This window comes from Protomyctophum bolini (assembly GCF_963924005.1).
Source record: "Protomyctophum bolini genome assembly, chromosome: 3".
NCBI classification, from domain to species: Eukaryota; Metazoa; Chordata; class Actinopteri; order Myctophiformes; family Myctophidae; genus Protomyctophum; species Protomyctophum bolini.
This window is the reverse complement of record NC_137864.1, coordinates 44,616,730-44,636,152: the sequence shown is the minus strand read 5'-3', so window position 1 is coordinate 44,636,152 and position 19,423 is coordinate 44,616,730. Positions and strand designations below refer to the sequence as shown.

Below are 19,423 nucleotides of genomic sequence, written 5' to 3'. Positions count from 1 at the left end.
AAAGACTATGAATCGTGGCGCATAAGGCCCCCCTAGACTGCATGAAGCGCTGAGAGAAAAGAAATTCAGACGCGTGCGAAAAGGGTGGATAGATTTGTTTTGCTTTCCATGTTGAATCGACTTCCTATACACTCTGCAGAGACACTGTAGCCACTCGGGAGTGACGGCGTATGCAGTGCAGTTATAATTGAGAATCACTTTCCAAGTAGCTCTGGGTAACCGCGTGGCACACAGCAGACACCTGAATGCCATTCAATATTTCTTGTTTTAGATTTTTTTGTCCAAGGGAATCAATGGAAACTTTTGTGCTTGTTCTTCGGAGAGCCAAACAAAGCAAGCCCCCCCCCCCCCCGTATTTGAATAAGATAATAAGGTGCCTGCGCTGCTTTGTTTGCCTGACTACCTCGCTGCTCTCCTGGAAGTGCCGTGTGACACCAGGTGTGACAGAAATACAAACAGAACAGCCCTTTTTCCTGACTGCGGCCTGTCGCTACACCACCTGCTTATTTTTAGCCGTGGAAGAGATGTTTACACTCCGTCTGATTTGTTTTGAGCGTTCCCCTACGCAGTGGGCCAGCCGCCGTCTGCCAGCTTTGTTAATGAAGGCGTGCCATGCGTGGAGTTGTTTACATATTAAGATGGAAGCACAGAGCGGGGCTGTCCGCTTTTCAGCGTAAATAAGCAGGTACACTGTCTGGACGTAAATGTTTTTGTGCTGCCGCGGCCAAACGGAGATGCCTGTGTTCCGTCATGCAGCCTGTCTGTTGGCTGGGATGTGTGAAGTGCTTTATGTTAAACATCTTTTTTAAATGAAAGAAAATTTGAGAATCGCTGCTGTGTTTGTTTTGAACTGTTACAAAACCAGACAGTCAGCTAAGCTCCTTAGATTTTTACAGTTGGCACGCTTTGGATGATCTCACCTGTGGAAAGAGTGATATGTGGTGTTGTAACGTGTTCCCCATGGACTCCACCCCCCCCCCCTGTGAGGGGGTCATTTTTGTAAATAAAAAATTGAAAATAAACCTGGAGACTTGACGTCCAGTAAGTGGGTGTTATGATCAAAATAAGAACATTATAATGGTGTGTAAAACCGAAAATCTTTGCCACAGCCATGTTTGTCCGTGTACGGACCTGTTGGTGACGGACTGCACCACTCTGCTTTCCCCACCGGGAGGACATACTGTTGAATGTCGGACTGCACCACTCTCCTTTCACCACCGGGAGGACATACTGTTGAATGTCGGACTGCACCACTCTCCTTTCACCACCGGGAGGACATACTGTTGAATGTCGGACTGCACCACTCTCCTTTCACCACCGGGGAGGACAATATAATCCGATCCTCCAGTAAAGTGCATGTGTGTGTGTGGTTGGTACTCTTTTGCCTTTAAGGCAGCTTTCGTGTTTCAGACGCATTTAAACTTTGAGTTCATGTGAACTGAGTGGTGCAACTCCCCCAACCCCCACCACCACCTCTCTCCACCTCTCTCTCTCTCTCTCTCATTAGCAGGCAACAGTGCAGCACTATCATTATACTGGTGCTCATTAACGTCACATAGGTGAACACATAGGTGAACACGGGAACACAGACATTGCTGTTCCTTGGAGTGGTTGCACCACTCAAAAATACAGTAATTAATATTAATAATAATAATAATAATAATGAACAAGAGATAGCCTATACACTTCATTGGAGCTTCTGTGCTCCTGTTAAATGTAAATGTACATGCATGTGACATGTGATAACTCAAACACTCAATTCAAGGTCTTAATTTAAATTGGTTAGTTGTAAGTGCTGCCTTGAGGGAATAATTTTAGAGGCAAAAACAATTACCCTGTGTGCCAGGAGTCTGTCGTGTGGTTGCATCCTCAGAGGAGCAGGAGCAGGGTTTCTCTCTCTCTCTCTCTCTCTCTCTCTCTCTCTCTCTCTCTCTCTCTCTCTCTATCTTCCTCCTCCCCTTTCTCCTGCCCCCCCCCCCTCTCTCTATCTCTCTCTCTCTCTTCCTCCCCCTCCCCTTCCCCCCTCTCTCTCTTTCCACTCCTCCCCTTTATCCTGCTACTCTCTCTCTACTCTCCACTCCTCCCCTCCCTCCCTCCCTCCCTCCCTCCCTCATCTCATCTCTCTATTCTCTGCTCGTCGTTATTTCTCGTCGGAGCCTCCAGCTAGCAGGATCTTTGCTCCGCATTGTGACTGAGCCTCATTCAGAGTGACACGGCGGAGCTTTCCTTTTACCTACCGGGGGAGGAGGACAGCACAGTCAGGACTACTATAAACACACACACACACACACATACACACACTCACTTTCTCTCGCTCTCTCACGCGCGCGCGCATTATACGCACACACGGGCACGGCGGCGGTCCGGTGCATGGTGACGTGCAGGCAGGAGGACTGGAGCATGTTCACATCACGGATGGTGTTGGATGTACCTGAGACTGCACTGCCTTCGCACGGTCACAGCGACACCACCCACACCCACACGCATTTTCCGGACTTGATCGTTTTCCACTGACAAGTGAAAGAGAATTAAGAGAAAGGAGGAGGAGGAGGAGGAAAGCCCCCCACGTCAGACGACAGCCATGGGGTTCTACGGCACTTTAAAGATGATATTCTATAAAGTGAGTAGTTTTCGTGATCAAGCATGTGAAATAATGTGCTCTCTAGGATGATGCCGTTTTGACGCGTCCGATCATCATGATGCTTTGCTTGACCACTGCAGCCCACAGTCGTGCGATGCACGTTTAAAATTATTTAGGTTGAGGCGTGGTGTTAATGAACCGTAGGCAGGCTAATACCGCTACGTGATGTTTTGGGCATGTAACGTTGCTGTCATGACATCTTCTCCGCATTCACCGGGGAGTCGATCCCGATCTGCCTGTGGACTGATGGTGTCTGATTAGATGTGCAAATCGCTTTGCATTGCGTTACTTTCCAATAAACTGCCGCTGTGATCAGCCGAGCGTCCGGGCGGGGGGAAGAGGGGGGGTTGGGGGGGGGCGGATTTCGAAAATCAATCAGCATATTAATTTAACTTGCCTGCGTTAATGAAATCGCATTAATTTAATCCCAGATCATCCGTCTCCCCTGCTGAATCAATGGGGCTGCATATGGCTGTGCACCTGCGTCCCAAAGAGCCGGCGGAGAGCTCTTGTGTGTGTGAGTGTGTGTGTGTGTGTGTGTGTGTGTGTGTGTGTGCGCGTGTGCGTGTGTGCATGCGTGTGCGTGTGTGGTGTGGTCCTCCCATCGCACAGGGACGAGAGCACTGTATAGGAAAGCCATCACATTAATGTAGGCTAATGTACATGATCACGATCCCCCCCCCCGCCCCCCCTACAGAATATACACATTCTAATATCGCACACTGCTGCAATGTAGCAGTGTGTATGCATTCTGCGGCATGCTTGGTATTGCTATCTTCTACTGGCCAATACGTGTGCCTGCTGTGAGATCCGTGTAGGAGATCAGATTGTTGGTAGGCTGTATGGGGGGCTCGCCTCGCCTGCCTGTTCCTTCTATATGGGGGGCTCGCCTCGCCTGCCTGTTCCTTCTATATGGGGGGCTCGCCTCGCCTGCCTGTTCCTTCTATATGGGGGGCTCGCCTCGCCTGCCTGTTCCTTCTATATGGGGGGCTCGCCTCGCCTGCCTGTTCCTTCCCAGCCAGGAGGAGCAGGAGGAGGAAAGCCCCCCACATCCCGTTCCTTGACATGGTGCACTTCCCCCAGGCGTTAAAGCCCAGATAATGGGTCACTGTGTCAGACCGTGTGAGGTAGAATATCTCCTCCAGGATGTTGGCTGTGCTGGACAGACGCCGGCCACCAAGTACCAACCAACGCCGGCTCTCTGCTAGAAGTATCTTATATTGTATAGGGGGGAGTGGGGAAGACATTGTTCTGGGGGAAGGAAAATCATTATTTCATTTTGATAAGCCATGAATTGTAGATAGATTTATTTTTAATGTACAAAAATAGCAGATCTACAAGCTCACAGAGCTGCGTGAGTCTTAGACAGCAGCGAGTGTGCTGCTTGACATTGACAGCGATTGGGTCGATGACCCTGGAACGATGAACCGGGCTTCCGTCTGGCTAATCATCCGTCTACTCCACAGCGATATTTTAGCGCATCCCCGAGTGATGCTAATGCTGTGAATGTGCCCCTCCCCGTGTTCACTGTCGTACCGTTTCAGCATCTACAAACGAAGGGAGAGAGAAAAAATAATGTGAAGGAGAATCTGCAGCTGCTGCCGATTTCACGCAGCGTATTTTGCAAACAAATTGACTAATCTGGGGTGTTTCATTTGCCAACATGTGGAGGTGCTGAAGGCTTGCGTAGCTTTTGTACTTGCATGCGTTGCACGCAGGCGTCACAACTCCAACATCGTCAAGGACCCGCTATTGTATTCCTCCCTTGATGTTTTAATAATTTATTAGAGCTGTGCCTCATTTACATTGCTGCGTTAAATAGTGCTCATATATGTAGCAGTACGTCCCCCTGCAGCTGAACTGTGTTCTGCTGCTATCTGTCTCATGGGGCGAAAGCACCAGGGGTTTGTTTCACCCAGAGGAAAATTATAATCCTGTTAACAGATATCATTTCTAAAAAGTGTGTCCCCCTCTATTGGGCTTCCTTCCACACATGATCCAGATATCTGTTATCTCCAGTCACTCTGGCACGGTTCTCTGTGAGAAACATTTCAGATGGCTCGTGCTGCCTGTAGCGTGGATGACATTTCAATGAATCGAGGTGTTATTACATCAGGGAGTGATTGCGGTCTTTTTTTTTTTTTTTTTAAACTGAATTATTCGGCACTTGAGCTTGAGTAGATAATACGGTGAAGAGACACAGGAGAGCTGTGATGATGACCATTCAAACGCTTGAACGTTGACTACAGTAGATCAGTACAGTATGTGCTATGCAACCGGCAGAGCCGCTAGAATTCCCAGATTGCATGTTTTTTCTCTCTCTCTCTCTCTCTCTCTCTCTCTCTCTCTCTCTGCACCCATCTGTTGTGCTCTTCTGTCCTCTGGCCGTGTCTTGGCCATGGGAGACAGAAGCTGGAGGACGTCAGACACCACACCAAGAAGTCTGATTAGAAGCGCTTTCCAAACATAACATTCTCTGCTCGTCTCTGGTTACCTTTTCCCAGGCTTTTAAACACAGGAGGCTGTCCACACACACTCCGCTTCTCAACGCCTTCACTTAGAGCTGCATGGAGGTTTCCACTCCGCCCCCCCCCTCTTGCATGCACACATGCGCGCAAGCACACACACACATGCACGCGCACACACACACACACACACACACATGCACGCGCACATTCACACACCACACACACTTACAACCAACACCCTATTCTCACCCCCTTCACTCAGTTTCTTCTTTTTTCTTTCAAACACAAGCTTTTGCGTGTGCGCTTACGTGCTCGCGCACGCACACACACACACACACGCACACCCAGTACGTTCACGCACACATCCCAGCACTCCTTGCCTATTGAACTGCCAACGCAGTGAGATCACTCCTTGGAGGACAAGGGAGTTAGGTGGGTTGAATGGTACTCCTTGGAGAACAAGGGAGTTAGGTGGGTTGAATGGTACTCCTTGGAGAACAAGGGAGTTAGGTGGGTTGAATGGGACCTCGGCAAAAAACAGGGGAATCCTATAAGCCGGTCCACTCCCGTTAATCAATGGAACTCTCACAGCCGCATATTTTTACATTTAAGGCTTGATGGAATATAGATTATATTCTATTGCGAATCCCACAAGCGTCTCGTTTCTGAAGAAGACGACTCGTATAGGCGTATATTCCCCCCCTGCTCTCGGGGCTCTGACTGCTGCCTTGATGTGACACCGTGGCAGCCTGCTCTGAGCCCCTCTCTCCCCCAACACGCCGCTCTGAGCCCCTCTCTCCCCCACCACGCATGTGGTTCTTAATCAGTAGTACCAACGCTCTTTTCATGGCAGCCGCTGCTCCATTCATTTCCCCCGAGGTCGCTCGCCGGTCCCTTTAGTCACACTCGGGTGACCCGGGGAAATAATTCTACAACCATAAGTCTTTGATAGGGGGGGGGGGGGTGTCGAGGGCTGACTTATGCTTGGTTTTGCGCCGTGTTGCGCGCCGTAAAATAGCCGATGGACAAAGCTCTCAACCCGATGTGAGCTTGTAGATCGGTGCATGACACTAGCACACGCCTAAGTATAATTCACCCTTCAAGGTTCTTTATTATTTGTCTCCCGAGGAAGAAATGTGACCCTTGAAAGGGTCGTGTGTTCTTTATGCACACCCACACACACACACACACACAGCCATACACACACATGCACACACATCAGTCTGTCATGTCAGGCCTTGCTATTCAGTCAGACAGTGAGTTGATGGGTTTTGAATCGATTTTTCTTCTTGTCCTTCTCCTCTATCCGAGTGGAATTTCCTTTTTTTTTTGTTCTTCTCACAGAACCGTGGGTGCAGCTGGCCTCGTCACTGTGGTGGCGCCGTCGTCAAAAACAAAACAGAATATTTCACATTCTCAGCTCGTCCTTGGGTTTCCTATCTCCTCAAACCACACTGTCTACTCTTTCAGAACATGCAGAAATACACACCAAAAAAAACATCCACAACATTTTTTTCCAATGTCACTTACTGCCAACTATACCAGCAGTTAGACGAACCAACGTTTTTCGACCCCTCTGCCCTTTTGTGAGTGTTTACTATCGCGCTACTCGGGTGTTGTCAAACGGAAGAAAACATGAATGGATACGAGGGCTGTGAGAAGCAGCCGTCTTCATGTGGAGTAGACATGTTCATCTCTACCCAAAACACTGAGCAGACGAGAAGGGAAGCTTCCGAACGTTTTCACCCACCAGTACCCCTTCCCGTCCTTAGCACACCACTCAGGAACGACACAAATCCTTCCTAAGCACTTTGTGGCTTCCAGACATGGTTTTTATGCAATAAGCTCAGTGAACAGCGCAACTAGTGGGACTTCCCAAGATCCCCCAGCATGTTGCAGTACTGTTGCTCTAACCATCCAAGTCTGAACGCAGCTTAGCACTAAGACATTCCAGGTGACTAAAATGTGACTAAAACTAAATGAAAACTATTCACGAGACTATGACTAAAAACTCAAATCAAAATGTGCTACACCGCAGTGCCGTGCAGCCAAAATAGCAGATGTACAAGCTCACCGCACGCTGCAGCATGCCATGTGCATGTGCTTGTAGATCTGCCAATTCCACTGCACAACACCAGGGTCACAACAGACTATATATAGTGTTGTCTTATGCCACACTGCAGTGGCTTGGTAGCAAGAAACGGCTGCAGGACCATTTTGACAAAGCACATAATTAACTGCACACAAGCGTGGGTTTCAGTAAGCTGGTCCCTAAGTAACCTCACCCAAAAAATAAATAAAAGACGTTTTAACAGGCTGTTCTGCAGGGATATATACACCTCTAATGGGGGAAACTGCATCATAAGAGTTTGAACTAATACGTTCTAAACAATGCATTGCTGGCTCTCTATATTTTATAGGTGTCATTTGTTTTGCATTGCTGGCTCTCATCTGCACATTGTTTTTACCCCTGCAAGCATTTTTCCCCGACGCTCGGGCAGGCAGGGGCTTTTGACTTTGAACTTACAGCACTGCTTCTAATCAGGAAGGCCATGAAATGATTTCCTTTCTGAATGACTTCGTATAATTCAATATTATGACATTTGATCAATGTTTGCTCTGCAATGTGTGCCTGTTGCAGCAGGAGACAAAATGAGCTGTTGAGAGACAGGGATGTTTGTCTGACCTAGACACACTGGCGCTGTACACTCGCGTCATACTGAAAGGTACCTTTAACTACCTTACATCCAACCATCAGGGTTGCATAATCATACAGACTGACATTTTCTAAATGTCACAATCGGGCAGAAGAAACCATGCATCTTATATATATATATATAAATCACTTCTGCAAGCTCACAACACGTTGCGATGTGATGCGCTGTGAGCTTATTTGTGCTGTTTTACGATTTATCTTTTTTTCTTTTCTCTTTTTTTTACATTTTCACCCAAAATAGGGACACCAGGTTGAAAGTGATCAAAGTCTCTGCGGAATGTATACATATTTATTATTTAACCAATGAAAGCCATTAATGAGAACTTGTAACTACAGTAGCATCAAATCAACATAGAGACCCCGGGTCATAATTTATAAACCGTCAAAGCAGTCTTTTCGTGATACCAGACAGTAGGAGATCTCCGCCTTTGAGTTGCCTGAGGACTTGTAAAATCCAAGGTAGTCGCTAGAACAGCTGCTAACAAACCCACTGTACGCCTACCGCTCTGGAAACCAATGGTGTCGCCACCCCCATGTGAAGGACTGCTCTGAATGCTGTGGCTTGGTTCTGCAATGCAGGTGTATTTTACAATGCTTTTTTTCCCAAACAGTTTTGGCAACAAAAGCTGGGAGATTGCCCTCGGTCTGTAGTAAAGCAGAACATTTATCGACTGACTTGCAAAGAAAGAGAGACGTGTGTGTGTGTGTGTGTGTGTGTGTGTGTGTGTGCAAAAATACCTCCTGTATCTGGAGTGGCCGACAGATGAAGTTGTGTGAACTCGAAGCACACAATTCCAACAGAGGCACACAAAAGTACACAAACATTTATTTTAATAGAACTTTGGAAAACTTGGCGGAAGTTCCAACTTCTTGCTGGAACTGAACTGTGCTCATTGCGTTGTCCAAGCTTCCAAACCACATAGCAGGTGTTATCATATCTAAAAAGATGGAGCTTTTTCATCATATTATCGTGGCACATCATCGGCGTTCGTTCACGGCCACGCACATGACCATATGACCATGTTTACCCGTGTTTAGTCCTTGTGAGCCATGGGGTCTGTGTGTTGACTCCATGTCAGCTGTCAACCGTCCCGGGGTCCAAGGATAATTACCCTGACGGCCCATCTGTGGTGAAAACCAGAACCCATCTCCCACGAAAATTAGCAAATCTACAAGCTCACTGTGCGCCACACCCGCCACACACTCTGAGCCTGTAGATCGGCTATTGTTGTATGACGGAGCATAGCATAACCTGGCGCCGCTCCGCTCCAATATCTGGAGCGATGACAGAAGCCTCGTAGCCTTTTAATTATCAGCTGGAAGGCGATGAAACGTGAACGTCTGTCTGTGCGCCTCCTGGCTGTAATGACACGTTTACGTCACACCTGTTGACACGAGGCAAGCGTGCAAAGAAAGTTGGGATTTTTGTGACATGGAATTAAAACGTCTGGTGAAGGATGTTGTCGTCTCGTCTCGGTGAGGTTTCTCTTTTATTTCCCGTCCCTGCCGGCGCTTCGTCTCACAGACGGATGGAAGTCGTCTTCCGCTGCGTCGTCTGGAGACTTCCTGTGTGTCAAAGTATAGAGGGAGATGTTTTGTTCTTTTTAAAAGATGAGAAGACATTTGGAAAGAGAGAGAGAGAGAGAGAGCGCTTAGTGTGCATTGCAAATGATGAATTATAGTCGTGGTTGTTCCCGTGCTGCATGTTATTTACTTTTCGGGAAGGATGCGATTAAATGAATGTCTGAGTGGAGAGTGTCTCAGAGTGTCTTGTGTTGATTGTAAATGTGACCTTCTCCAGTGTCTGGCTCAGACCGCTTTTCTAAACTTGTTTTCCTTTTGTTTGTTCTCTTCTTCCTCCGTTTCTCCACCCCCCCACCCCCCTCTCTCCTCTCTCTATCCTCCTCCTCCAGATGAAGAGAAAGTTAGACCATGGCCCCGAGGTCCGATCTTTCCCTTCAGGAAAAAAGCCCTGCAAAGGCTCGGAATATCCAAGGTAAGAGTTAATTAGAGTTTATCGGCCATTTACCTTTTTTTGTTGAAGACATCTGTAATAAGTCCGGATCTTTTTTTTTTGTTGGCTTTCGCCTTTATTTTATATATTATTTAATGGAGGGACAGACAGTAGGCTGACAGGAAATGGGGAGAGAGACGGGGGGAAGACATGCAGTAAAGGCCGTCGGGATCGGGAGTCGAACCCGCGGCACGCTGCCAGACTGGATTACCAGCCAAGGTGCCTGGACCGCTGAGCCATGGCCCAGGCCATCAGTCTGGATCTTGAGCGCTTTTTAACGTTCTCAATCAGCCAATTTGTGAGGGAATAGGGCTTATATTAGCGGGCCTAATCAACCCCAGTAAATGGACTATAATATACTCCATTTAGGGTTAAAGTCTTATACGTACTTCTAAAGACACACATGAATGAGTCATTGAAATGAGTTTCAAGGCAAAAAAGTGATATCATGCGTTCTATAGATCGTTGATATCAGACATGCCCCAATATGACGTCTTCTCTATAACCTCACTCATTTTAAAGCATGCTTACTTTTCTACACGAATCTACAGTATGTCTTTATTCAGTGCAATCAGACCATAACACAGGCATTTTTCATGTTTGTCATTATAATACATACTGGATAAACTGGATGCATTCACTGACCATTACATGCCATCATTAGTTCTACCCCCGTTAAGAGCTTCCAGATCCAGTAATGGAGCGTGATTGAAACTAACCTTTTTTAGGACACTTATCTCCCGGTTTTGAAGTGCATACAGTATCACACATCTATTCTAGATAAGCCCAAACTGAAGTGGAAGAGCGAGAGATATGAACAGAGATAACCATATCTGACATCTTGTCAGATTAAAATGCACGCACGCACACACACACACACACACACACACACACACACACACACATACACACACACACGCACAAACTCTAGGGTTGGGATCTATTAGGACTTCAACGATTCGGGTTCCTTAATGATTCCCTCTTAACGGTCCGATGGTTCCCTTCCCTTTAACGAGTCCTATAGGTCATAGGAGGTACCAAATGGACCCTTACGGATCTTTAACTCTGTTCAAATGGACCCTTACAGATCTGTAACTCTGTTCAAATGGACCCTTACAGATCTGTAACTCTGACAGTGTACAAATGGACCCTTACAGATCTGTAACTCTGTACGAATGGACCCTTACAGATCTGTAACTCTGTACAAATGGACCCTTACAGATCTGTAACTCTGACAGTGTACAAATGGACCCTTACAGATCTGTAACTCTGACAGTGTACAAATGGACCCTTACAGATCTGTAACTCTGACAGTGTACAAATGGACCCTTACAGATCTGTAACTCTGACAGTGCTCAAATGGACCCTTACAGATCTGTAACTCTGACAGTGTACAAATGGACCCTTACAGATCTGTAACTCTGACAGTGCTCAAATGGACCCTTACAGATCTGTAACTCTGACAGTGCTCAAATGGACCCTTACAGATCTGTAACTCTGACAGTGCTCAAATGGACCCTTACAGATCTGTAACTCTGACAGTGCTCAAATGGACCCTTACAGATCTGTAACTCTGACAGTGTACAAATGGACCCTTACAGATCTGTAACTCTGACAGTGTACAAATGGACCCTTACAGATCTGTAACTCTGACAGTGTACAAATGGACCCTTACAGATCTGTAACTCTGTACGAATGGACCCTTACAGATCTGTAACTCTGTACAAATGGACCCTTACAGATCTGTAACTCTGACAGTGTACAAATGGACCCTTACAGATCTGTAACTCTGACAGTGTACAAATGGACCCTTACAGATCTGTAACTCTGACAGTGTACAAATGGACCCTTACAGATCTGTAACTCTGACAGTGCTCAAATGGACCCTTACAGATCTGTAACTCTGACAGTGTACAAATGGACCCTTACAGATCTGTAACTCTGACAGTGCTCAAATGGACCCTTACAGATCTGTAACTCTGACAGTGCTCAAATGGACCCTTACAGATCTGTAACTCTGACAGTGCTCAAATGGACCCTTACAGATCTGTAACTCTGACAGTGCTCAAATGGACCCTTACAGATCTGTAACTCTGACAGTGTACAAATGGACCCTTACAGATCTGTAACTCTGACAGTGCTCAAATGGACCCTTACAGATCTGTAACTCTGACAGTGTACAAATGGACCCTTACAGATCTGTAACTCTGACAGTGTACAAATGGACCCTTACAGATCTGTAACTCTGACAGTGTACAAATGGACCCTTACAGATCTGTAACTCTGACAGTGTACAAATGGACCCTTACAGATCTGTAACTCTGACAGTGTACAAATGGACCCTTACAGATCTGTAACTCTGACAGTGTTCAAATGGACCCTTACAGATCTGTAACTCTGACAGTGTACAAATGGACCCTTACAGATCTGTAACTCTGACAGTGCTCAAATGGACCCTTACAGATCTGTAACTCTGACAGTGTACAAATGGACCCTTACAGATCTGTAACTCTGACAGTGTACAAATGGACCCTTACAGATCTGTAACTCTGACAGTGCTCAAATGGACCCTTACAGATCTGTAACTCTGACAGTGTACAAATGGACCCTTACAGATCTGTAACTCTGACAGTGTACAAATGGACCCTTACGAGTCCTTGACATTTAAAAGCTTATAACCACTGGTATTCCTTGAATGTTTAAGGTGTGTTTGTGTACGCACACACACACACACACACACACACACACACACACACACACACACACACACACACACACACACACACACACACACACACACACACACACACACACACACACACACACACACACACACACACACACACACACACACAAGGCCGTCGTTGCCGTTTCCCAGAGATTTTCCTGCGAGCGCGGCGGCCGCTTTACTGGCAGTGCTGCCGTGTAATTGGTCCCAGTCTGCAGCTTCCCATCCCATTAAAAATGAATCCATTATGCAACAACAGAGCCCCAACAGGCCCCCAACAGGCCCCCAACAGGCCCCCAACAGGCCCCCAACAGGCCCCCAACAGGCCGCTGCTCTCCTGTCACCAGGCAGAATGAGAAGGGCTGAGGTTTTGGACCCGGCGCATTGTTTGCCCCCACCAGAGTTTCCCCATCGAAGCCATTAATTATTCTATTGATTTGCTCTTTCGATGAGTCAAATAATCGTGAAAGCACACTTTGTTTACACCAATTAGTCTCATGTTTACACCAATTAGTCTCATTTGGCACTTAGGCCACGTTTAATATTCCGTCGTACAACAGTAGCATTCAAAAAGAGCAAACTTAACCGAAGCTTGTAGAGCTGCTATTTATATATTTATATATATATATATATATATATATATATATATATATATATATATATATATATATATGCAGGCCAAAGAGAACTTCCCCAGGGAAAGGAAGGGACCGCACACTCCAGGCCTTGTCAGGTGCTTGCATGCAAGCACCTGACGAAGCCAAACGGCGAAACGCGCCGTGCAAATAAAGAAATGAAGCATAACTAATCTTGTCCTGAGTCTCTGGAACGTGCGGTCCCTTCCTTTCCCTGGGGAAGTTCTCTTTGGCCTGCATTTATACCTTGCCTACCAGCATCTCCTCCATCAGCATGAGAAGCTATCTGTTTATATATAGATGAACTGTTGCACTGCCCCCCTCCTTCCCCACACACACACACACACACACACACACACACACACACACACACACACACACACACACACACACACACACACACACACACACGCACACAAACACCCTACCACCCCTGTGCATTATACAAGGGCACGCGGCTGCCCTCTTTGAAGTCCCGCAGTGCCCCCAAGGTCCACCAACGTTGTGAGATGCCAGGCTGAAATTGAACGTAAATCTTTGGAACTGTATGTGTGCACTTTGAAGTCTCTGGAGGAAAGAGAGGGGGGAGAAAAAAGACTGCATGGCCTCCATGAAAAGAACACCTTGAAGGAGAGGAGAACATGTTGGTTATTTATGGGTCTCTATTTGGATGCATAGAGTGTATACATCTAGAAATGATGGAGACAGCGTATGCTATATAGCAGACATGGAGCATATTGGACCGTGCATGTGTGGATGTTTTTTAACCCATTCTGACCTGAGATCAGATTCATACGAGGTTTCCACTGGACACACACTGGTCTGATTAACCCATTCTGACCTGAGATCAGATTCTAAAAATGTCAGTCGTTCTTCGATTTCTTCAAAAATAGCAGACCTACAAGCTCGTAGCGCGCCACTCGGTGGCGCGCTATGAGCTTGTAGATCTGCTATTTTTCAATAGCTAAAGCATAACATGATGCTGACACCAAAATGGGTTCCCGTTCAGAATGGGTTAAAGCAGTTTGTCTTCTTGTTGTTCATAGAGTGCTGTCCAATTTGAAACTCAATCGAACGAGCCCACATCATCTAATAATAGTGTATCATGTGTCACTATAATCCACAAGCACATTTACAAACCCACAATCTGTCCGGGCTATGGGAACGTCACTACATATCCCATAGCCTGCGGAGACAGCGAGACTACAGAGCCCATCCATTGATATAATAATAATGATGGCTTATACTTCTCATGCCCTGCTTATGCCAACGGCCATAGTATTATTGTCTTTTAAACCTTGAAAATGTGTTTTCATTGTGATGCCGATAAGTAGGAATCCTGTATCAGTCCCATTGATCCAAGCCGGAACACACAATCCATTGATTGATCATTAAAATTAACCTGTGGGCCGCGCACACTTCTGAGGCTTTCAAGTGGGCCCGCCAAGTGGGCCCGGCTTTCAAGTGGGCCCGGCTTTCAAGTGGGCCCGCCTTGTCCAGAAACAGTTGAGAACCACCGTTCTCCAGCATGCAACCTTTCTCAGTATGCAGAAATGCAGGTTGCAGAAATGTAGAATGCATCAACAGAAAAAGGCTTTGTTCAGCGAGTCCATCTTCACTTTCCGGCTGAATCCTCAGTGCCGTTGGTTGGGGTTGCATTTTCACACACTCGGATTTAAAATAACACTCAGAAGTTTGCCTTGACATTAGCACGGCCTTACGTGATCTGGCCTGAGATGAACTTGACTTGGCCACGATGTGAATTATCTGGCTGGTGGCCCACATTAAGGCAAAGCCATGCAGCGGTACTGAGAGGGTCAGTCCAAGACCGGCGCTGGTTCAACAAGCAAACAAACCAATTTAGATGATTACGATTCAGCCCGGCATCTTCTGGGAATTATTTAGGGGTGACTAATCTAATGGTAATTTGACTGTGAGTAAATGGAGGGAATTTCAACGAATTTCTAATATGACAAAAGGGATCCACTTTAGCTAATTAGTATTAGCCTTTTCAGTAACACCACGAGGTACTATTTTATTTGTTTTTTGGGGGTGTATGAGGCTGGTTTGTTTCCACTTACATCGTTACAATGGTGTGTGCAGAAAATAGCCAATCTACAACAAGCTCACACGTCACAACGCGTTATGACCCTGCAGATGGACAGACACCAGTAGGATGGTTTTTGACACGACACAGACACGCGTCAAAGTATTTAATATAAGGCTTCACACAAGTTCACAGCCATACCTACTGTATTCCATACTGTATCATGACCACAGTGTCATGCATTTGCCTTGATTTTAACTGCCTATACCATAGGAATCTATAAAATATTAAAGCAATCAATCAATCAAAATCAGGGGACCAGATGTTCCCCAACCGAGGGTTACTTATCAAACGGGTGGAGTTGTTTCCACTGTGATATTTTTTGATATTTTTGCAGTTCCTTAACGTTCTTCTCCTGTCCCTTCCAGCCCGACGGGGATCGTCCCCTGCCCGGCCACGCCCACCACCTTCGGCCACATCCGGAACGGCCACGGCCAGGGCCAGCAGCGGAGACGGATCACCTCCATCCAGCCGCCCACCGGCCTCCAAGAATGGCTCCGGACATTTCAGGTGACTTTTTCTAGCCTCGAGATGACCTCAGCCTTCTTTGTTCTATCTGCTCCCCCCTCCCCCCCTCCCTCCTCCTCCTCCTTATCAGGCACATGCAGAGAGTGTTAGAGAGGCGGGGGCTGAAATCCCATAAGAGGGCACTTTTGGCCTAAAATTACTGATCTACAAGCTTGTAGATCAGCTATTTTCAGGGCGCAACCCTGCACTCTTTATCTACTGGAGATGCGGTGTACGACATGGATTTTGAAACAAATTATTTTAGGAGACTTGGGGTGGGGGGGGGGGGGGGGGGGAACAATTCTCCTGAATGCTGCCTTCCGGTATGTCATGGAAAGGAGAGGAGGGCATTTGCATTTCTTTCACCATGTAGTAAATGCGGCATTCGTGGTCTGGAGGAGAGGGCAGTTGTTTTACAGACGGGTAAAAGGGCAGGGGCTGAAGCCCCCTTTGATGTCTATGTGTGCACACATCCCTCCTCCATCCCTCCTCGTCCTCGTCCTCTTCCTCCCGTAGGACGTCTCCCGAGTCCTGTAAAGCGACAGCTCATCCAAAAGCAGATGTTCAAATCCAATCAATGTTCACTTAGTCTCCAAAGATAATTGCTGCCCTGTTGTTTTGGTCCCACCATCACATTACAACAGCCACCGTAGCGTGGAATTGGAAGTGGTTCTACCTGTTAAGCCTATAGTGTCTCCTATCCTGGGGAGAACATTCTGTGAAAGTAGCCGTGTGTGCGGGGCTCACGACGGGCCACGTCGAATTGGGTAAAACATTTATTAGCCAAGACAACCTTCATCAAGAACGAAAATGGCAATTTTCAGCAAAGAGATTTGGTTTAGAGTGGGGAAAAGGGAGGAGGCCCAAGTATCGGGCCCTGGGGGACACTGCTCAACAAGATATATAAGGGTTTAACCCATTCTGACCTGAGATCAGATTCTAAAAAATGTCAGTCGTTCTTCGATTTTTCAAAAATAGCAGACCTACAAGCTCGTAGCGCGCCACTCGGTGGCGCGCTATGAGCTTGTAGATCTGCTATTTTTCAATAGCTAAAGCATAACATGATGCTAACACCGAAATGGGTTCCCGTTCAGAATGGGTTAAGTGGTTGAAACGGGATGATTTCATTCTATATGTACTGTGCTGTATTAGCGTTAGATATAGGGGACTATGCTGTGTGTCTTTATATCAAACTGGACATCTTGAAAGCTCTTGGTTAGAACAACGTGACATAGTGTGGAGATGCTTACAAAGAATTCTAACACTTTGCCTTAGCCTCACAGTGCATCTGTTAAATAGTGTATTGAATTCTCCCTAATTGGTAATGCACTTCCAAGTGTGCAACTATACAATCTCATAGTTTGGGAGATTTTCAGTAAGTACTTACTGCATAATGCAGCTACTTGCATAATACCATACTTAGGCACTTGTAAAGTGCAACATTACCAAAACATCTCTCTAAGTACTAGAGTTAAACATCTGCATCTGTTTTCACGTAGTTCACAAGTTCATAAATCCTTTGAAAAACAACAGGAAAAAACAACAGCTTTTTAAATTTTGATTTGGCACACTCTGACTGTAACACATTCTGTTGCACTCCGTGCTTTGTTTCTCGAGCATCTCTGCCCATCATAAATTAAATGTAATCTTTGAGCAAATAAATGGGAAGAAATTATGGCTTTGCTCTTTGACTACAAAGCCTTGTGCACAGCATAATGGCTTCTTAAATGTGACAAAATGTCAAGACGTAAGTTTGCTCCCAGCTGGTTTTAAGTGGTTTAGCTCTCGACCCTTCTTTATCCCGCCTAGCCTTTCCTCACATCTCTCACTTGGTGAAAGAATTGGGAGCTTTTTTCTGATGGTGTAAAATGTCTTTATGTTGATTAGGATCAAGGCTCAGGTTTGTAAAGGCACAAAGAGACCCGCTCAAATGTTGTCTTTTATTCCAGCTCTATCGACGTATTGATGCCACACTGACACAGTTTGTGACAAAGATTCCTTTCCTAGAACTCTGAATCAGAGGATTTCCTTCGACATGGTGAAGTGACAAGCCCACTATTAAAGCAGTACAGACAATTTACACCGATGCAGATAGTGAAGCAGGACATTAGACATTTAGACGTTCGGTTATCTGTTAGACAGCAGGCAGATAACTCACAGAGTTATCTGTTCTGCTAGATGAATCATTCTCAACCTCTTTTCATTTTGAGTTGCATTAGGCCACAGACCCCCAGGTTTGTTCTCTCGGTGGACCCAAATCTAAACTTTTAAAATCCTCAGTGTCAAATTAACCCCGAGTACTGTGTAAGAATAGAGCGTCCATTTTGTTCCTAAACTGTCAATCATTCACCATGGGGACCCCACAGTCCCCCTTTAAGAAGCACTGAGCTGGACAGTAAGGCAGTGGGTACTGTACATGTTGGGCCCCGTGTGGAGGCAGTGGGTACTGTACATGTTGGGCCCAGCAGAAGCAGTGCTGCTTCAGTTCAGTCCATTGTTACCAGAACCAACCTGAGGGGATTTGAATGTCCGCCAAGAAGAGCCCACCTCCCACTGGGCTAAGGGCTTCCTTCCATGTGTGTGACAACGAGAGATGGCACGCCATCTCAGAGCATATTTGTCCGTCCACTAGCTTCCCTTTGATGTCGCACATAAAGGGGTTGCCATAGTGAATCTTATTATTTATCCTGAGGAGGCCGCGAAACCACTACCGTGCAATGGCTGGGTCTGACGGGGAAAACTCATTCTGACCGGAGGGGACCTAGTTTTCAACTCGTACCGGGCCACAGCTGCCCATGTTGTTATTATTTTGTCTTTGTTACAGTTCAGAAGAGGCCATTCTGCACATTCCCCAGTCCAGTCTTAGCCTGTAGGCCCCCCCTGTAGCATGTGAGCAGAAAGGCAGCTCTAGAACATCAGCACGCCTGCAAAAACAGCGTTTGATGTTTGCCTTTAAGGACGAGGAAATCCAACGGGTGTTGGCTGACGTTTGATCAAATGTGACACAAGAAAGAAAATGTCACAAATACAAATAATCAGTGGAACCCTTTGGTGTGGGTTAGTGGTTGGTCGGGGGTTTGATCACAAAGGAATTTAAGAGAGTAAAGTAGGAATATTTAATGTGCATATATCTAGTCGTACGGCGAATAACATGCTTGATGCTTTGTGATCTTGTGGATCTGTTATATTCTTAACCTTTTGGAGAATTTGCCCAAAATAGAGTGGGGGACGCTTTGGCGGACACACAGCCTTATAAAAGAGCAGCCAGCCAGTCACAAGTCATGGCAATGGGTAGAATTCAGTATCCCGGGCAGGGACATATTGTTGCTCGGAGTGATTTCAGTGTCCAAAGCCAGCAATTAGTAAGTAAGTAGCCTTGGGAACCAATTGTCCCCGAGCCATGTGACCCGCGGGTCAGGAGGCTATCTCCTGTTTCCGTAGCGCCAGGCGGCTTGTGCTGTACAAGCACAAAACAAAACCCCCTGGACGTGACCCTAGTGGGTCACAGGGACTTAACCCCCCCGTCCCAAACCCTTGATGATGCCGAGTGCCAAGCAAGAGCCAAGCATTGGGGGGGCCATTTTTTTCCTTTATTGTGTCTTTGGTG

At 46.5% G+C, this 19,423-nt stretch overlaps 1 protein-coding gene across 3 annotated transcripts in view; it reads left to right on the top strand.

Annotated features, from left to right (window-relative positions):
• Positions 1–19,423, top strand: part of fbxw7 (F-box and WD repeat domain containing 7) — a 157,237-nt gene that overhangs the window by 98,038 nt on the left and 39,776 nt on the right. For 2 of the 3 annotated variants that reach the window (XM_080757411.1, XM_080757409.1), the window contains exons 2-3: positions 9,739–9,821; positions 15,678–15,819. In XM_080757411.1, the coding sequence (XP_080613537.1) occupies positions 9,739–9,821; positions 15,678–15,819 (225 nt within the window). Of the gene's footprint in view, positions 1–2,179; positions 2,621–9,738; positions 9,822–15,677; positions 15,820–19,423 lie in introns of those variants that run through there. The other variant, XM_080757410.1, reaches the window with a different exon arrangement.